This window comes from Podarcis bocagei (genome assembly GCF_964188305.1).
Source record: "Podarcis bocagei genome assembly, chromosome: 8".
Lineage (NCBI taxonomy): Eukaryota > Metazoa > Chordata > Lepidosauria > Squamata > Lacertidae > Podarcis > Podarcis bocagei.
Genome location: NC_138133.1, coordinates 4,555,103 through 4,570,924, shown reverse-complemented (window position 1 = coordinate 4,570,924; position 15,822 = coordinate 4,555,103). Strand labels below are relative to the sequence as shown.

The following is a 15,822-nucleotide window of genomic DNA, read 5'->3' as shown; positions in this document are numbered from 1 at the left end:
CCAACCTAGCATTTCAAAAGCACGTCAAAGTGCAAGTAGATAAATAGGTACCGCTCCGGCGGGAAGGTAAATGGCGTTTCCGTGCGCTGCTCTGGTTCGCCAGAAGCGGCTTAGTCATGCTGGCCACATGACCTGGAAGCTGTATGCCGCAACCCCAGAGTCGGTCACAACTGGACCTAATGGCCAGGGGTCCCTTTACCTTTACCTTACACGTTTAAGAGAGATTTATGAAGAGCTCTTCTAACATACATTTTCTGCTGGTTGTGTGTAGTAGCAGGCCAAGGAGGATTGGGTCCAAACAGTGGCACTGGGGAAGAGAATAGCCAACCTTTTTTTTCTCTGAACAGTTTTTGTCATCTAAATTGCTGCCAGGCCCTCTTTGCTGAGTGGAAAATGCAGATAGAATACACTTTGGGTCTTAACACCTTAGGCAGAAAATGATGCCAAACCTTTCTCTCCAGTAGGCAGGTTTCCTATGTGGAAGGAGAATTTTGTATGGGGAAACGTCCAAAAATCTCCCTCATCTCCAAGTGGTACTGGCCAGAATTCTATCACCCCTGCCCACCATAGGAGTGGCCTTCACAGAGCGCATGATGGAATAGTGTGAAAGCATTTACTGGACATGCCCTTTAAAGATTGAGTGTTCCATGTTAATGAGAACTGCACATTCAACTGGAAAATCAGGATTCCCAGCTGTACATGCATAGAGACCCTTTCTCACTAATGCTTGATGCCGGGTTGTTACTGCTGGGTGTGTTTTGCCTATGTGTGGTGGCATTCATTGAATGCAAGAGGGGCTAGTTTGAAACCCACCCACCCTTCCCCTCCGCTTATTCTGCATCAGGTGTAGAATGACTCTTGGGAAGAAGTACACGATCCCATTGCCAGAGGGACTGCGCTGGGGTCTGAATGTATAAAAGCTAAACTTGGAGCATATTAGCAGTTTCTGTAGGAGGCTATAAAGCCATCCCTGAATATTATCAGCCCTGTAGTCTAACCAATGATCTGCTTCCTGCTTCTTTCCCCATTCACTCAATATAATAGCAAAACAGCTTGTTGTGTTGCCACACTGCTGTAGTAATTTCCAAGAAGAAACAATTTCCCACGCTTAAACTTAACAAACAGAAAAACGTGCTCAGACGTATTCAAAGCTAGATATCGTATCCCAAACATCTCCCTCTGAGTATCCTCCTTGTTTCCTATGTTCTACTAGCTTCAAGTGAGGTTTATGAGGCTGGTTTAAAAACAAACAAACAAATCCTTCCACATATGTCAGGGTGGAGAACCTCCCAGTTTGGCGCATGAGGCTGTTTCCCCCCAAATGATACCCTCTGGCCTCATATCTGATGTCTTTTCCCATGGGGACCTCAGTTGCACAGATGGCATCCATGGCTCGGTTGGCCTTAGGAAGAGGTGAGGACAAGGCAGGGCGAAGCAGCGATACCCAAACACCCAGCAAACCACCTGGCTATCAGGTGCTTGGGTGGTGTTAGCCATGGGACCTTGATAGGCAGCTGAGTCATACCTGTGCTTAATGGACCTGGCGGTTATAGGAAGCACCCTCAAGTCCCCTTCCTTCTGCCTTGCAACTGTTCTAAATCCCTGCTCCACAGGTTTTCACATATTTCCTCCTCCTCCTGGCTATGTAGCACTGACACACGAATGAAGCCAGTGAAAAATTATAAAAGCAGAAGAATATAGAAAGGGACTTACTATAACATCAGGTGTCTTAGGAAAAGCACATGTCTATCAAGCCTCAATGACAGTGAAAACCAAATGCTTGTGTTCAGAGAAAGCTTATAATAATACTTTCACTTGTATGGAACATGGAACTTAGTCCACGGTGCTTGGTTATCATTTACCCACACAATCAGTTTGCAGGACAGCCTATCTAGGAAAGAGAGGCAAGTGCTTTCCAGAAGGAGGGTACAGTATATATAACACTAGTGAGCCTTGGACCCCCCCAGCCTATTCCTGTGTGGAGTGTTTGTCCATGTTTCCAAATTACTACTGAATCTTGCAAAATTTCATAATGATAGCACCAAATGGACCTGTGTGAATTGATTAACCACAGTACATTCTCATCAGGTTCTTCTTTGTGGTGGGAATAGTAATAATAATAGTTCATAGTTTGTGGTGGGAATAGTAATAATAATAGTTCATAGCTCCCACCCCATACCATCTGCTGACAAGAATGTTGTAATTGAAGGGGAAATGTGCCTACTTATGTATCAGACCATAATTGTCAATTATCAGGAGATCCACTTCTGTGAACGAACAAACCTTATGTAGAAAGTGGCCTTGAATTGAGAGTGCTCCTGAATCAAAAACACTTTGAAATGACATTTGGAATTGAGGATTTTTGACATCCCTACTTAGCTTAAACTTGTGTTGCTTTTTAAAAAATGTATTTCTTTCTAGGCTCACTGTTATGCAAGAAATATATTTTGCCATCCTGCCTCTTCTTTTCAGCCCCCTCCCCCAGCCATGTGTGTACCTGTAACGCTCCGTGGATGACATTTCTTCACATGCACGTGATTTCCTCTTAACAAATTATCACACAAGATAATTTGTTATTTTTAAAAAATCACATTCTAGCACATGCATGAAAGAGTTACTGGACCCTGGCTAAAATTTCTTACAATTTAAGTGGAATTTCGAGTTGCTGTTTACATTGCCTCATATTCTCACTGTACAAACCTGTATAAGTTTACATGTTATAAATTGTTTCATAGCTAATTATTTTTGCTGAACATTAAGGTCTCTAATTTCAAATGAAACTTTGTGATTCCAAAGTATTGTCACTACACAGTAATAGATATAACAACAAATGAGATTTGCAGCACAGGCCTAGACATGTCTACTCAGAAATAAGCTCCACTGAGTTGAAGGAGACTTACTCCTTCGTGATTTGTATAGGATTGCGGGTGCTGCCATCAAATGTTTGATGTTGCAAATGGATGAAGACAGAATTTTTATGCAGGTCTCAAATGGTGGATTGATCGGCTCATACTTGCAGCCACATTTCATGTCAGAGATTAGGATTTCATGTGAGAGAAATAAGATTATGAAGAAAATTATTACCTTGATAGTTTTGCTCCTCCAGATAGTTAACAATTCACTGCTGAATTCAAGAAAATTCCTAATAAATCTTGGTGAGGACTTAATTTTATCACTAGGAAGAATTATATTCACCAATCTGAGAATCGACATTTGAGGTTTTTTCTCTTTCTTTCTTTCTTTCTTTCTTTCTTTCTTTCTTTCTTTCTTTCTTTCACATCCTCCCTTATAGGAAACAAACAGATCCTCCCACGGCAGTCCACAATAAACATCAACCTATGTTGTTGTTGCTGCTGTTTTTTAAAAACCTCACAACCAAGAAACAATATAAAACTATTAAAAGCTATCAGGATCCTTCCCACCAGGCTGCTGGTGGTAGAAAAGCCTTGTGGTGGTGAGATCAGAGGGGGGTAATCCCAGTTGGAGCAGATCTGAGGTTGTGGTCATGGAATTTATTTTATTTTGAAGCAAAGTTAAAAGAACAAGATCACTAAAGAAATAAACTCACAGATCAATTATTGTATTAAATCTGGCTACTTTTGCAGAGTACCAAGATTCATGGGTACAGCACTCAATAGCAACACTATCATACTAAGACTTGTTAGCTATTTGTTGTAGCTGTGAAGAACAAATTTTCAAACTTTTAGAAATTACACTAAATACAGTGAACCGTGTACCAATATAAAAGTCTTCAGTGTGCCCTTTCTCTATATATGTGAAACTTCTTCCATCTAGGCAGTCTCAGCATAGGGTTGTTCAGGGAAGGGGTGTTTAAATGTGCAGCATTAGTAACAGACTGAAAAATTTCCTGATGGGCAGCCTTTCTGTTTCTTGCCCCAAAACATGTTCAAGGCTGGTTCAAATCCTCTAGTTTCTGATGAAAGCAATGTGAATCTGTTGGGATACTGCCAGGGAGATAAAGTCCATCATGGCCCCAAGCCGTCTGCCTCTGGTAGGCACGCAGTATCAGCAATTAGCGACATGAGTTTCTAGAAAATATCTTGCCACATTCTAGAGCTCATGCACACTCTATCAGCAGATAATGCACAGCAAAAGTTGCACTCAGGAGAGCATTATTTACAAGTTTTATTCAGCGTTGATCAGAACAAAGAAAACCATGACTGCCTGCGTCAGTGTCTCCAGACACAGAGAGAAAATGAAAGCAATAGAAACATAAACATCCTGTGAACAGGAAATACGCAGACTCTGTGACTCACAGCCTGCTCCCTTTTAAGGTGGAATGGAAATATCCTAACAGAATCTTGGGTCTTCTTTAAATTGGTAGATGCCAAGGTTGGGGCAGCCTGATACCAGTTCAGATTTCTGGTGTCTAATCTATGATATAAAGTCAAAGGAGATGCTCTGCATTCTAAAACCATCGTCTGCAGTACGTTCATATGCCTGTCTAATATTGCAAAGTGCTGAAAATTTAGATGCGGCTCAGCTGCCAGGGCCCTTGCTGAGATTTCAAATTAAAATGTGGGAGTGGCCTGTATACTCTTCAAGAGAATTGGATCCCCTCCCAAATATATTTAGTTAGCTAGTTAATTTATAGACCACTTCATATTTCAGCAGAAATCTCTAAGCAGTTCACGTATCACAAAAAAGGGGTACAGTGGTACCTTGGTTTATGAACTTAATCCGTTCCGGAAGTCCGTTCTTAAACCAAAGCATTCTTAAATCACAGTGTGCTTTCCCATAGCAGTGGGGGACTCAATTTACAAATGGAACACACTCAACAGGAAGCGGAACATGTTCTGCTTCCAAGGCAAAGTTCACAAACTAAAACACCTACTTCCAGGTTTGCAGCGTTCTTAATCCAAGTTGTTCATAGACTAAGCTGTTCTTAAACCAAGGTGCCACTGTATTGGTATAAGAAATCAGTAGCTGAAGGTGGCACGACTCACCTGACCTCTCTCTGGCTGAGTCGCTGCTGTATTCAGGGATGGCAAGCGGGCAGGGTGAGGCCAACGTGGTACAAACACCATGACAGGAGCAATGGATTGGCACCAAGCTCTTTGCCACCTTGCCCCTTCCCACCCTGGTTCTCAGCTGGCGAGAGGTCAGTTGCGGTGACACAGCCCCCCCCAAACATTCAAAAGGAAACTCTGATGATACTATATGGCTCATAATTATTCCACCTACAGCTCATCTTTGTAGCATAGATCTTTTCCGATCACAAACCAGGCAGAGAGGAAGGGTTTGGGGACTGGCATGTACAAACTGGTGAAAACTGGCACTTGCTTTCCCTGTTTCCAGCTTTGCATGTCCTGAGTATAGAGAGATACTCTAACATCTCAAGTGAGAAAAAGGCTTCTCATCTTACTGATAGTCAGTGGGATTTGCCCATTTAAGCCGCTTTGAGCTAGAGTTATAATAGCACATTCCCATTTTGAAAAGCAAGGTATGGGTGTGAGGGGCCTAATGTGTGCCTGCAAATTCTGACAGCCAAAGTATAAACCTCCTGAGTGCTTCTATACTGGAAAGGTAACACAGTAGCCAAGCCATAGAATCCTCAGGTATATTCACACCTGAGGCTGAAAGTGAAGTCTACAGTGCCCTTCAGTTCTCTGGCATCAGAATGAATAGCAGGCGAGAGGCTAAAAGGCGCTTTAAGCCTGATATTTGAAAACACTCTTTTAAAGGCTAGGTTTGATACCCACTTTTTGGAATGGAATTTAAGCTGTAAATTGCTTAGGACATCTTAGAAATCTTGATCGTCACATAGGTCATTATTGAAATTTCCTTCCTGGTCCTAAAGTGGGAATGAGTTTTTCTTTCACCATTTGTCAGGCAGTAGATGCCAGCAGTGACAGGTGATAAGAATCTCTGGTTTTGGTGCCTTCCTTTCTGAGTAAAGGCCAGATCCTGATCCTTCCAGCACCTCTACTTGGTTGGATGACACACAGAGGACTCTGGGGAGTAAAAGAGGGAACTGTTGGTTTTTTTGTTTTTGTTTTGCTAATTCCTAAAGAACACCCGGTCAGTTTTCAGATGCCAACAAGCCTAAAAGTAAAATGAAACCACCACTTCACAGAGAACAATCTCTTCTACACAAGATCCCTGCATTAGTGATAATGCTGCATTTTAAGCTTCTTAATCCCTCGTAGGATTACTGATAGCCCCTTCTTAAGACATGTGTTGGCTTGCAAAATATGTTGGATGGCAAGCATTAACAGAACGACACAGAGCACAGCCAGCGCTGCACCAGCAAATTCATATTGCATCACAAATGTTAAAAGTAGGACAAAATGAAAAATGAAAAGAATGAATGCATCTGAGCATTTGCTATATGCACCGCCACAGAAGGCACAGAACTCATAATACATTTGATTGCTATTCTTAAATGAATGGTGAAAGAAGTGAAACAAGTGAACATGAGTAAGTAAAAGGTGAGAATAGGTATACAGTGGTACCTCGCAAGACGAATGCCTCGCAAGACAAAAAACTCGCTAGACGAAAGGTTTTTCCATTTTCGATTTGCCTCGCAAGACGAAATTTCCCTATGGGCTTGCTTCGCAAGACGAAAACGTCTCGCGGCTTTGTTTCCTTTGTCTAAAAACAAAGACATGTTTTGTTTATAAAGTTAATTTATTTTCCCTTCAATTTTTGAACTGCTCTTTACAGTATGTGTGACTTTAAAGAGCAGTTAATAAACTGTTGTTGTACCAAATTTGGCTTTGTTTGGACTTTTTTTGACCATAGGAACGCATTAATTGATTTTCAATGCATTCCTATGGGATTTCGTGATTCGCAAGATGAAAAATTCGCTAGACGACAAAAATTGCGGAACGAATTAATTTCGTCTTGCGGGGCACCACTGTAAATGCTCCATTCTTGCTGCCTGCAACATTTAGACTGCAATCCTATGCATGCCTACTCCAAAGTAAACCTACTGAGGTAAACAGGGTGTGTTTGGATTGCTGCCTGATTGCACTGGAGCATACCTTTTAGGCATAGCTGTCAACCTTCCCTTTTTTTGCGGGAAATTCCCTTATTCCAGCGCCGTTTCCCGCTGCTATCCCGGATTGTTAGTATCCTGTAGACTGTCTCCGGGACAGGTGAGGCTGCTGATCCCTTATTTTCAAATCTGAAAGTTGACAGCTATGCTTTTAGGGCATGTTATTTCATTTATTGGTTCAAATTTCACAGCACAGCAAAAGCTTACCTTTCATGCTTCAAAGTGCATTACTCCTTTATTTCTATAGCTGTGTTCAAATAGAGGAGCTTAGACTCTTATTGTGGAATAAAAAATCAGAAGTTCATGGGCAGTGACCCCCCCCCAAATTAGCCTCCTTGTTAGTTCATACCACTTTTTTGTGAAATATCCGTAAAAGTGAAGTAGAATTCATATGGGCTGAAAAGTTACTCTAAGGATGTGAAAGAAATGAATTGATTTGTAAGACTCTAAAATAAGGGCCTGATTAAAATTTGTGCGCAGGTATTTGCAACAAACTTCAGCTGCTGGTTTGGTTGCAAAAAACCACCCAAAACAAACCCACCCACATCCAAAGGGATCATTTTCAGTGGGCGATGAAAGGGTTAAGCAGTTCTCCCTCTTCCTGCTTCTGTGCTCTAAGCTGTCACTTCCTAAAGCAGCTTTTCTGCAACAAAAGCAGCCATGAGAGTTTTGTGACACTTGTTTGCCCATAAGATTTGATTAGGCCTTCAGACAGAGCTTTTCATGCCAAACAAGGCATGAAATGCCTTAAATTATAAAGTATGTATGCATATACAAAAAGACAAAAAAGTTTGTGTGTGTGTATCTGTTTCTAGTTCTATATAAACCAAAATATTCCATATACCTAAAATATCTGATTACTGCCTATAGTGAAGGGCTAATGTACTTCATTACAAAACTTCGGTTGGGAGGGGATCATTTTCAAGGTCATAATCTTCTCTCTTTTATGAAATTGTAACTTAATATTAGGCATGTGTACCCAACAAGTGTAACTTGAGAATTATTTGGCGCAGACTACGAACCATGCCTTCATGGATTTTTATAATTTATATTGCCTTATCTGCAGTCATTCCTTACTCAGACCCTCCATTCCCAGGGAGACTACTCAGTCTCTCACCCCATCCAATTCAGGGCCTGATTTGGTGATCTGGATCCAGCCCTGATTAATTTTGGATCAATCTGAGCCCAGTGCAACCTGATCTGGGACTGGAAATCAAAACCTTGTGTTCATGTTCACTTAAACTCCGAAATCAAAATGGCCATTACTTTTTTGTTTTTTCCACATGGTAGCCTCCCAAGAGAGGATTAGCCTTGCCAAATTTCAGACAGTCATTTTCTGCTTGTGTTTAAGTTTGTATCCCCCCCACAAAAAAGAAACTAATTTTATTAAGACTGTACTGCACTGATGTATGTAATATTACTCTGTATGTGTGCTGCTTGCTCACTGACTGTGTACAATGTATTGGACTGTGTACAATGAAGTCACAAGACTTAGACACAAACACAGAAGACTAAGTATTAATACAGAAAACAGAACACAGCTGTAAATAAAATGCAAACCTAACCTTAAAAACTAGGGCCAAAATTTGGGGTAGTGGGGAAAGCAATTGGTTATTTTGTGGAAGGCTGGGAAAGGATGGGAGACAAATAGGTATGAGAGATGCTAAGCCAACACTTCAGCTGGTGGAGGAGCTGCAACAAGCAAGCCATTGGCAGTCTACTCTCGTATAAAATGCCCCAATGAGAGAGACACAGTTGTTGAAGAACCTCATTTCAAACAACATGGAGGGAGATACACCAAACAAACAAACAAACAAACAAACAAACAAACAAACAAACAAACATGACTGGCATTAGAGACCAGATCTACCATTTCTAGGAAATTTGGTGACTGAGTGGATGTGAGACATTGTTAGACCTGGCCTCTAAGAAAATTATATTCCAGGTTTGCTTCTCTGTTGTTTCTCAGTGGGTGAACCTGCATCTAAACGCCACCTGTTCACTCACAGTTGTAGCCCCCCAGTCTTTCCCTAGTTTCCTTCCCTCTCCCAGCCTTTAACCAGGTGCACTTCTGCTCCAATTGACCTGACAGGCTCACAACAGTGGGCTACACCTTCATGGTGGCCATATGCTACTCTAAGCCTGCCTCCGCCCAGCAAAATGTGTATACTAACACTGATTTACTTTGCAGGGTCGACATAACCCATGCTTTCTCAGCATCAGTCCTACCCTCTGCAATATGAGCATAATAATGATGACCTTTTTTGCATTGGCATTAGCCCAGTAATTTTTTTAATGTTTACTAACTCAGAAAAATAATTTTTGTATGACATAAGATATGAGTCAGAAAGATCTTTGCCGCTGCCTTTGTCTTTGAGCTACTACACCTCAACCACAGCAACACTACAATTCTGGATAGCAGAATTGCTTTCTGTGGGGCAGCAATTGCTTTTCCACCATTAAAGACTTTCAGAAAAGTCTTAAGAACAAACCAAGATGTTCCTGTTTTGAAGACTGTATAATTCATGTTTCATTCAAACCTTCTCTTTGCCTTATTGGCTAGATCTTCTTTCCTAAAAGTCAGTTATTGCTGACACTTCATTCATTGACCAAAAGTACTGAAACGCGGGAGCAGGCTAGTCTGTCATAAAAACCAATGGGCGAGCATAGTGCCTGCAAATGGTGTCTCATATCTCGTGTCCCTCAAGTGCTAGAGACAAAATTTTAAAAAAGGAAAAGAAAGCTGAGAAATTGGAGATTGTGGCTTATTCAGGGGAGTGTGGGCAATTGCCCTCCCTGTCTTCCCTGCAGACACCCATGCAGGCAACCCATTTCCCCCCAGCAAGTAATCACTTCCAACCATTGGTTCATCTGCACAGCTTCTGATAGGAGAGAAGCTGGGTCTAGACACATCAAAGAAGCATTTCAGTTAAACGCGTTGTAAATTTAAATAGGGAAATCTGGTAGAGAAAAACGGGACTCCACAATGTTATATTTTATATACAACGCATATAAATTGCTTCTTCTTTACCAATGTAGCTGAGTCCTGGATGCTCTCCTACTCCTCTGCTGTTCTTAGAGGCTCCAGTAGGCAAAAGATACACAGTGGTTCAGTTTCTCTTCCACTGTCTTCTGGTTAGTTGTGTGCGTTCTGTGACTTCTAAATGCTACCAGAGTTAAGAGATGAAGGACTATAATACGGGGCTCAGAGCGAAGTGTATGTAGATATATATTTCCTTTGGCCACTTTACCAACAAAAAATGAAACTCAGCAAGTGTTTCCACTGTGGGTCAACATGAATTTTCTGCAGTATTGAAGGACATTTGTGAGTATGAAAAGACGCCACTGACATAGTGCCAAAAAAGAGAAAAGAAACAAAGTAGATCAATATATATACAATGTGCATATTGTTTTATTTGTTATATTTATTATTTTATGTAGACATAATTACATAATTTAAACAACTGCAATACATTTCATCAGTGGGGAAGGATGACCATGTGATCTGAATGCCGGATTACTCCGCTGTTCAGGTGCTGAGCGTTGATGGGCAACTTCAAGGCCCCTCCTTTCTCTTCTCAGGGTTGTTTATCTTTAAACCAGACTTGGACCAGATAGCCCTTCAAATAGAGAGGTTCTTCAAATGCAAGACCGCTCTCTGTAAAGTAGGACACATGACCACTCTATGAACATGAGACCTCTGTGAGATGGAAGAACTGCTATGCTCTTGCTTGAATGCTGTCATACATTGGGTATTCTACAAATAGTTGTTCAAAAATGAAGTACCGTAGGTTTGTGGGATTATTAGAAAACATGGAAGAGACGTCTTGGAAAGAAAAGGGAACCCAGTGTGAATTGTTTTTTATTGGATTTGATTCACATAGACAGGAAATAGTAAAAGCAAAGGTTTGGAGAGAGGTAGAATATCTACACCTAATGTTGGGTTAGGAGTACAGATTTTAGTGTATAAATCAGGAAAAGAGCCCATTGGGTTCCAATCTCCTAGTGAGAGGGTTGGTATATTCAGAATTCACATTTTTAAACTGATGTGTTTTTAACTGCTCATTGTTTTTATGTCATTTGCAGAAGCTGAGGAGCTGTATCAGAAGAGAGTTCTGACCATAACTGGGATTTGTGTTGCATTGCTTGTTGTGGGAATAGTGTGTGTGGTAGCCTACTGTAAAACCAAGTGAGTGACATTTCTTAATAGTGAAGAGAGCTTTTATAATGCATGGACAGTTTATGCCGTTCTTAAAGTTCCAGTTGTTACCAGCCTAAAATACTGTTGTGTGTAACTTGAGCTCTGAGTGGTGTCACTGCAGGGATTCCAGCACTTACCCAAGGGTCAGTTTCACTGGACACATAGGGTTTTATTTACACCTATATGCAACCTTACTAAGCTTTAGGGAGGAAAAGGAAGGGAGTGGGTCTACTGTTTTCAGCAACTGATGTAACATGCAGTTCCAGAGTGCTTTCAGACGGACAGCTGCTAGTGTCACCCAGCAGCATAGCTACATGGGAGGAGGCTAGAGCAGTGTCCACTCACCAGGAAAGGCATGGGGCCGAGTGAGGCAGAAGTGAGGTCATGGGAGCTCTGGGTTCTTGTTGTTGGTCCCACAAGTGGGTGAATGCTTCCACCCACTGGGAGCTCTCCCCACCTCATTGCCACCTTGCCCCACTTCCATTCCTCAGGGATCAGCACCAGTGCTGCTACTCTGATACCCTCAGGAGCCCATGGTAATTTACATTGTTCACAATTTTAGAAATATAGGCAAAAAGCTGTTGAAGTGTGAATTAGAAAATCTTTAAAGAAAACAAAACACAAAAACTGATAAAGTGGTGCAAACCAGAACAGTAATAGTAAAAGTTTACTGAAGTGTAGATATTATTATTATTATTATTTATTTACTAATTATCACTATTTTTTCAGCTGCTTTATCTCGCTCAAGGCAACCCAAAGTGATTTACAACCAAACAAAAAACCCCACATAGAGACACTGAGACCATATGTAAGCCAATAGGCTCCCTCTCTCAATACATCAATGCACACTGAAAACCATGCCTTAGTCTAACAAGAACAACAAGGCAGGAGAGTAGTGCTAAGAATAATTCCCAGCTGAAGTAATTGTACTACTGTTCTCTTCATGCATCTCCAGTGTCTTACCTAATCTGATAAAGTTCCCATATGCAAACTGCAAAGATTGAGCACAAGCCAAAATTCTCTAATTCCCAGCCGCTTGTCCAAAGTGGGACCCTGTCTTCCTTGGCACAAGAATGCAGTAACAAGAGCTGACCATTGTCAAACTTTGTATTCCCCTATTTTATTTTATTTTAAAGTTGATTTCGTTTTCAAAGGTTTACATACTTTGCCATCAACAATACGTTTAATTATTCCTTTTACTTCCCATCCCTCCCTCCATGATGTTCTATGTTTATCTTTTAATGCTGTATAGTTTAACTTATGACACTCCATATATACATCCTAAGTTACTGGCATTAATGTCTTTCTACTGTTGCTCATATTTCAAATCCTACTGGCATTTTCATGCAATTACAATAGTTCTTTAGATATTCTACAAAAGGTTTCCAATCCTCAAAGAACATATCGTCATTTTATTCCTGTATTCGTAACTGAATATCTTTTCAGGATGAAGGCAAGCATCAGTAAAATGTATTAATCTGTTTAACTCTTTAGAAAACAGAGAAATCAAATGCATAACCATTTGCGGCAAAATATGTGTCCCGCCCATCAGAACAGAAACCTTGCAAATGGCCCAAGTCACCCCCGGCTGGACCCTGAGGAAATTCAGATGGCTGATGTAAGTAGCGTTTTTTTAAAAAAATAATCAGGGTGTGGGAACCTCTGAAATGGCAATGGGGGGAGGGGATAGATCAAGGACAGAGAGAGAAATGGTCATTTCCTCCTGCTGCTGCTCCCCCCCTCTATTTCTATTTCTATTTCCCTTCTTCACTTTCTCCCTCTTTTCCCTCCCTTGGCTTTTCCAGAGGCAGCTCATGTAGTAGTTTATTGGTGGGGCTCCCAACTGCTGCACTGAGAGCTGCTGTATGTGAGGAAGGGAGAAAAGGACACTGAGAGACAAAGGCACAGAGGCTGCTACTTCATAGCAAGCAACAGTGGGCAAGCAGCAGCCCAGATGGTCTACGAACACACCTGGCGTGTTGCCCAGGGATGGGGGAGAACTTTCATTGCATTTAGAGGCAGATCCATCAAATTCACACTTTCTAGAACAATCTGAGAACCAAAACACAGAACCTTCCTTCAAAACTGGCAATTAACTGAATGTTGTGATGTAGGTCTCCAATCAAACAGTGTTTACAAATATGCATATATTCACAGTAAGGTTTGCATTAAAAAGGAGCCTGTTAGTGGAAATAACATAAAAATGCATCGTATTAGGACAAAGCGCTTGCAAAAGTGTGCGCATTATGTAAAACCGCATTTTTAAAAGTTGGTTTGGAGAAACTCACCCAAAAATGCCGAATAATTTTCATTGCTGTGGAAATGTGGAGAACTGAATTTAAGATTGGAAAAATGAGATACGGAGATCACTGAAATTTGCAGATCCTTCCATCCTTTGTGCTGCCCACTTTGACAGCCACGGTGTGTCTTCAGGCTGCCCCCACCGCTGCCTTGCAATGCCTTCCAGTAAGGATAACGGGGGAGGGCCTTTGTCATGAAGCAGCCCCCACCCTTTGGCTCAATTAATTGGAGGATTCCGGTTTGCTATTATAGTTGTTTCTTTTAAAGATTGCAAGTTAATCTTTTTGTCATATGCAGCCCTGTCCTGGGCTTAAAGGCTGGGTAGGAATTAAACATGATAGTAGTGTTAGCTTCATTTGGGTAGTCTGAGATGAGCATCTGTGCATTTCAGTTGGTGCTATTTGGTGTGTGGAAAGGGGTTTCATTCCTCACTGGCTTAGTATTTTGGCAAGACTTAAACGTCTCTAAAGAGATTGGTTTTCTGCTCGGGTGATGCAACTATTGCTGTTATATGCAGGTTGTCTCCTCCAGTGACATGTGTTGCTCTGCATCTTTCGTGTTCTGTGCTTTGCTGCTGGGGAGATGCCAGCCCAGAGATTAGCATCACAAGGTCATAAGCTTTTAAAAGCAATCATAAGCAGCACTTCCAGGCAGGCTAATTGTTTTGGAGGTTCTGAAATTGGAGAACAAAAGTCAAGCATATTTAGGGCGGTCTGAATTGGCTGGCCTAATTCTTACCCTCTGTAAATGGAAGCATAATGTAGTATGGTTTATAACAAGCCTATAAATAAAACAATGTTTTCAGCTTAAAATTGATGACAGATAATTTGTGACTTTCCGCCCAGTATATGTCGAAAAACGTTCCTGCTACTGAGCATGTCATACGAAGGGAAACGGAGACCACTTTTTCAGGGAGCCATTCCTGCTCACCATCCCACCCGTGCTCCACAGGGACTCCGAATTCAAGGCAAAGGTACTTCACACCCCAGCTTCAAAACTCAGTTTTGTCTCAACTTACCTGCATAGTGATCTGTCCATATGCAGACATCTGGGAGTGCAGAAAAGCCCTTCGGTTAATGGCATGATGGAAATGTTCCTTGCGGGCCTGTGGCCTCATTTGCAACAGTTTAGTTTCAGTAATTGACTTTTGCTTGTGCCTCTGACATTTTGCTTTCAGATCTCACCTCCCTCATGCTAGCAGGGTCCTCTTATCTTTCTAGAGACAGGCAGTCAGTCAGGAAGGGGTGAGCAGCCTGGCTCTCTCTCTCAAAATCAGTTGTGCCCCTTGGAGTGTTTCTGTCCAGCTCTGAGCGGGTTTGAGCAGTAAGAAGGAGTGGTGAAAGGGGTGAGGTGGGTCCCCCAACAAAATGCTCCACATGGAACTCTGTGCTCTTAACCCCTGCATGCCCAGGTATAAGTAGAAACACAGGGAACAGCTGCATTCATTACCAGCCTCCTTTCTAGCCCATCCTCTTTCTCCAAGAAGCTTAGAGCTGCATACCTGGGGTTAGCCCATTTTATTCTCTCACAAGTCAAGCCTGCTAAGTAATTTGTGTGGATCTATGCAGTAGGGACGCGGGTGGCGCTGTGGGTAAAACCTCAGCGCCTAGGACTTGCCGATCGCATGGTCGGCAGTTCGAATCCCCGCGGCGGGGTGCGCTCCCGTTGCTCGGTCCCAGCGCCTGCCAGCCTAGCAGTTCGAAAGCACCCCCGGGTGCAAGTAGATAAATAGGGACCACTTACTAGCGGGAAGGTAAACGGCGTTTCCGTGTGCGGCTCTGGCTTGCCAGAGCAGCTTCGTCACGCTGACCACGTGACCCGGAAGTGTCTGCGGACAGCACTGGCTCCCGGCCTCTAGAGTGAGATGAGCGCACAACCCTAGAGTCTGGCAAGACTGGCCTGGGCAGAGGTACTGCTGGGAGGGATCCAAAGTCACTTGCTCTGTTTGATCCGCAGACATGGAAGCCACACTTGGAGCTTGGAGCAGACAGAAAGCCTGTCTTCGGACTGTCAGTCTGGGATTCTGCTGTCTTCAGTGGGGACCAGCAAATGCAACAGCCCTGCCTGCGTGGAGGCTCGCGCTCGGAGGGAGGCTGCCTATGCCAGCGAGGAGCAAAGGAGGCCCATGATGCAATACAGAGACTCCGTGGATTCCCTTCGAGACTCGCCACATAGTGAGAGGTCTCGTTTTCTGCTGTTATTCTCGCTTGCTGTTCCCACTTGCTTGTCAGTATGGATGGTGTTTCACAGACCTGAAAAGCAGAGAAAAATCCCCCCTCACACAATGTCCAGTCTCCCT

General features: G+C 42.4%; 1 protein-coding gene across 5 annotated transcripts in view; it reads left to right on the top strand.

Moving 5' to 3' along the window:
- The window catches only part of NRG2 (neuregulin 2), a 146,381-nt gene that overhangs the window by 124,234 nt on the left and 6,325 nt on the right, over positions 1 to 15,822 (top strand). For all 5 annotated transcript variants that reach the window (XM_081206349.1, XM_081206347.1, XM_081206348.1 and 2 more), the window contains 4 exons: positions 11,108 to 11,210; positions 12,717 to 12,840; positions 14,369 to 14,496; positions 15,480 to 15,704. In XM_081206349.1, coding sequence (XP_081062475.1) covers positions 11,108 to 11,210; positions 12,717 to 12,840; positions 14,369 to 14,496; positions 15,480 to 15,704 — 580 coding nt within the window. The remainder of the gene's footprint in view (positions 1 to 11,107; positions 11,211 to 12,716; positions 12,841 to 14,368; positions 14,497 to 15,479; positions 15,705 to 15,822) is intronic.